General features: G+C 42.4%; 1 protein-coding gene across 1 annotated transcript; it reads left to right on the top strand.

Annotated features, from left to right (window-relative positions):
- The first annotated feature begins 4 nt into the window (after nucleotides 1–4).
- LOC103268786 (kelch repeat and BTB domain-containing protein 7) lies at nucleotides 5–4,399 on the top strand. The gene has a single exon (XM_008066380.1). It carries the CDS (start codon nucleotides 5–7, stop codon nucleotides 2,084–2,086), a length of 2,082 nt encoding a protein of 693 aa, XP_008064571.1. The 3' UTR covers nucleotides 2,087–4,399.
- The last annotated feature ends 223 nt before the right edge of the window (nucleotides 4,400–4,622 follow it).

Here is a 4,622-nt window from a genome sequence, read left to right as displayed (position 1 = left end):
CGCCATGCAGGCCCGGGAGGACGCGCCGCGCTCCCGCCGCCTCGCCAGCCCCCGCGGCGGGAGGCGGCCCAAGAGGCTCTCCAAGCCCTCGGTGTCGGCCTTCTTCGCGGGCCCGGAGGAGCTGAAGGACGCGGCCCACTCTGCGGCGCTGCTGGCCCAGCTCAAGTCCTTCTACGACGCGCGGCTGCTGTGTGATGTGACCATCGAGGTGGTGACGCCCGGCAGCGGGCCTGGCACCGGCCGCCTCTTCTCGTGCAACCGCAACGTGCTGGCCGCCGCGTGCCCCTACTTCAAGAGCATGTTCACGGGCGGCATGTACGAGAGCCAGCAGGCCAGCGTGACCATGCACGACGTGGACGCCGAGTCCTTCGAGGTGCTGGTCGACTACTGCTACACGGGCCGCGTGTCCCTGAGCGAGGCCAACGTGCAGCGCCTGTACGCGGCCTCCGACATGCTGCAGCTGGAGTATGTGCGGGAAGCCTGTGCCTCGTTCTTAGCCCGCCGCCTTGACCTGGCCAACTGCACCGCCATCCTCAAGTTTGCCGACGCCTTTGACCATCACAAGCTGCGGTCTCAGGCCCAGTCCTTTATAGCGCACAACTTCAAGCAGCTCAGCCGAATGGGCTCAGTTCGGGAGGAGACTCTAGCGGATCTGACCCTGGCCCAGCTGCTGGCTGTCCTGCGCCTGGATAGTCTGGACGTAGAAAGTGAGCGGACTGTATGCCACGTGGCTGTGCAGTGGCTGGAGGCTGCGCCCAAAGAGCGGGGTCCCAGTGCTATGGAAGTCTTCAAGTGTGTGCGCTGGATGCACTTCACGGAAAAAGATCAAGACTACTTGCAAGGTCTGCTGACCAAGCCCATTGTGAAGAAGTACTGCCTGGACATCATTGAAGGGGCCGTGCAGATGTGCTGTGGCGACATGCTGTACAAGTCTCTGGTGCCAAAGCCAAATAGCAGCACCAGCAACAGCAGCAGCAGCGGCGGCGGTGGCGGTGGCAGCAGCAACTCTGTTGTATCTGCGGCAGAAAATCCACCCCAGAGACTGGGTATGTGTGCCAAGGAGATGGTGATCTTCTTTGGACATCCCAGGGATCCCTTTCTCTGCTATGATCCATACTCGGGGGATATTTACACAATGCCATCCCCTTTGACCAGCTTGGCACACACTAAGACTATCACCTCCTCGGCCGTTTGTGTCTCTCCAGACCATGACATCTATCTAGCCGCCCAGCCCAGGAAGGACCTCTGGGTGTATAAACCAGCCCAGAATAGTTGGCAGCAGCTTGCAGACCGCTTGCTGTGTCGTGAGGGCATGGATGTGGCATATCTCAATGGCTACATTTACATTTTGGGTGGACGAGACCCTGTTACTGGAGTTAAATTGAAAGAAGTGGAATGCTACAGTGTTCAGAGAAACCAGTGGGCACTGGTAGCTCCTGTCCCCCATTCCTTCTATTCCTTTGAACTAATAGTGGTTCAGAACTATCTTTATGCAGTCAACAGTAAGCGCATGCTATGCTATGATCCCAGCCACAATATGTGGCTGAACTGTGCTTCTCTTAAACGCAGTGACTTTCAGGAAGCTTGTGTCTTCAATGATGAGATCTACTGTATCTGTGACATCCCAGTCATGAAGGTCTACAACCCAGCTAGAGGAGAATGGAGGCGGATTAGTAATATTCCCTTGGACTCAGAGACCCACAACTATCAGATCGTCAATCATGACCAAAAGTTGCTGCTCATCACTTCTACAACCCCGCAGTGGAAAAAGAACCGAGTGACTGTGTATGAGTATGATACTAGGGAAGATCAGTGGATTAATATAGGTACCATGTTAGGTCTTTTGCAGTTTGACTCTGGCTTTATTTGCCTCTGTGCTCGTGTTTATCCTTCCTGCCTCGAACCTGGTCAGAGTTTCATCACCGAGGAAGATGATGCACGGAGTGAGTCAAGTACTGAATGGGACTTAGATGGATTCAGTGAGCTGGACTCTGAGTCAGGAAGCTCAAGTTCTTTTTCTGATGATGAAGTCTGGGTGCAGGTAGCACCTCAGCGAAATGCACAGGATCCGCAGGGTTCTTTGTAAATAATATTTTGAAGCTAAACCATTTCTACTCCTATGGAATGTATCTTTAAAAAGATGGCCTTTTTTCTGGAAAAAAAAAGTTGATTAGGGCCGCAGATTTTGTTTAGAAAGGATAATATTTTGAAATACTACAAAATTTAAGCAGTCCATTAAATCAGCCTACTTAATAATTTACAATGCTAAAAGTCCAGAATTAAAATATGCAAAAACAAATTATATAATTGTTTAGGATGCTTGGTGGTTTTTCATTGCTCAAACATTCGTTGCACAGTGGGTTGTTTGGTTAGTTGGTATGTTTATATTTTGATGATCCCAATTTAGCCTTATGTTAACTTTTAAATTCTTAGTGCCACAAAAAATTAGTATAATAGAAAACTGGCATAGGATTTGTTGGTTGGGTTTTGAAGGTGTATATTTTCCTTCAGAATAATGAAAATAGTAGGTTTCAAAATTTTAAGCTAGTCAGTTTTTAGTATTCTAAGTTAAATATAGTTTGTTAAAATTTAGTTCAATTTTCTTCTGCAATGAAAAAAAATTACATATATTTGTTAAGGTTACTGAATAGTGATTTCATTTTGGTAATGTGCAGAATGGCCTTACAAGCTCACAGAAAGTTAAAAGGAAATCAGGATTCCACCGTTTCAAAAGAAATCTCAGTTTTTATATTGGAATATAAAATGTGTATTTGCTAAATGTGACCAATTTTCTATCTTAAAAAATCCATTCTAGTAGTGTCACCAATTATTCAAAGACCCTCCTAAACCAAAAAAAAAAAAAAAAAAAAGGATAATTTGATAAATTCATATTTTTTATCTATGCTTGATACAGCCTTCATTGAGTCAGAGGAATAATTCTTTTTTCCACTGGACATGTAGTTGGGTATTGTACATTTTTATCCATTGGTCATGCCTTGTCTTTAAAAGTTTTTTTGCCTGTACAGTTTTGGTGTTTGTCCTAGAGGATTCTTCAGCAGGAAGTGATTTATTCTCTATTGTTTTTGTGAGGTAATATTGGGTTTAACAATATGTATAAGCTAAAAACAGTATTTTATTGAGATCAGTAGTTACTGTGTATTTCAACTATAAAATCAAGTGCCAGCAAAGAACTTTAAAACTTTAAGTATGTATAGAACTGTTTTGTGTAGCATTGAAATATTCTGTCAGTTTTGTAAGTCACTGTAAATGTTCTTAATTATCAGCTTGAAGGTATTTTTGTATTAAAAGTTGATTGTTGAAGAACATAAGTGGATGATGACATTTGGGGCCAGCAGTAAAAGTAGATCTTCTCTGAAAGATTTCCCTAAGCGATGGTATACATGGTTATTTTATTATGGTATTTGTATATGTTCTATGTTTCTCTATGAACCATGTTCCAGTCTTTGTTTCTGTCACCATATGTAAGGGAAAGTCCTTAAATAGAGAGACTAAATTATACAAAACTGACATTGTTAAATACAAGAAAATATAGGTGCTTACCTTTTGAAGGCTTATTAATACATATGGTTGTCACAATACACATATATGATAAATGGTGTCCGTATACATCCACATATGTTTATGGTGTATAAATTTTTCTATATCCACTTAGAATTATCTCCTGAATATTTGTTCAGTGACATGTTAATTCCTCTTCTATGTTTATTCTTTAGTGACAGAATGCTGACATTTCTTACACTCTGGCAGAGAACAGAGGAATCTGGTCTGGGAGGGGAGACTGAATTTTTGAATGAAAAAGGAGAGAGAAAGGATAAAGAAACAAAAACCCACAAATAGTGTTTTCTTAGCCATTCTGATCGGCCATTTGAAAAGTCTCCAAGGCATTCCTGTTTAACATTATTTCTAGTGAAATAAGAGGCTTGCCCTAGCGGTATATGTTTCTTCAAAAGGGTAAATGTGCTTTAGTGACGAAGGCTAAATTTTGTTCATTTAACATTAGGAATGTTATGAGCTCTGTACTTAATCCAAAGCTACTTCTCAGTAGTAGTATTTTGGGGGCCAGCTTCGTCACCATTAACTTCTTGCTGATAGCTTTTTGTTCTGAAAGTTGAGACATGACAGTGCTTATCTCAACCAGATTATCCATCTGCAGAAATAAGGTATGCCACAGATTTATAAAAGACAAATTCTCTAATTTGTCTTTCTCTACCTTTGAGTTAAAGTCTGGGCTAAATAGTAGGAATGTCTTGGTTTACAATGAGGTTTTCTTGGAAAGGATTTTGGTTTTGTGATATATCTGTAAATTAGGGAGTAGATGTTAACCGTTATAGATAGGTGGTTTGTACGTGGTTAGATACAAATAAAACTGGTACTAGAACCTAGGTTTCCTGACTTTCTAATTCAGTGGTTCTGTTAAATGTGTAAAACCCTTGCTACACAGTGAATTGCACAACTAGCAGTGTTGAAACCTTTTCTTGACAAGAAAACATCCTAGTCTAGTTTTCCAGCTAATTAGCACCTCTTTTAGCAAATGTTCAATATAATGTTATTTGCCTGACTGCCATTTGTAAGATTTAGAATGACCTTAGTTATCTTTTGTA

This window comes from Carlito syrichta, unplaced genomic scaffold, assembly GCF_000164805.1.
Source record: "Carlito syrichta isolate Samal-C Ts95f unplaced genomic scaffold, Tarsius_syrichta-2.0.1 Scaffold308899, whole genome shotgun sequence".
NCBI classification, from domain to species: Eukaryota; Metazoa; Chordata; class Mammalia; order Primates; family Tarsiidae; genus Carlito; species Carlito syrichta.
This window is presented reverse-complemented; position numbering and strand designations above follow the sequence as displayed.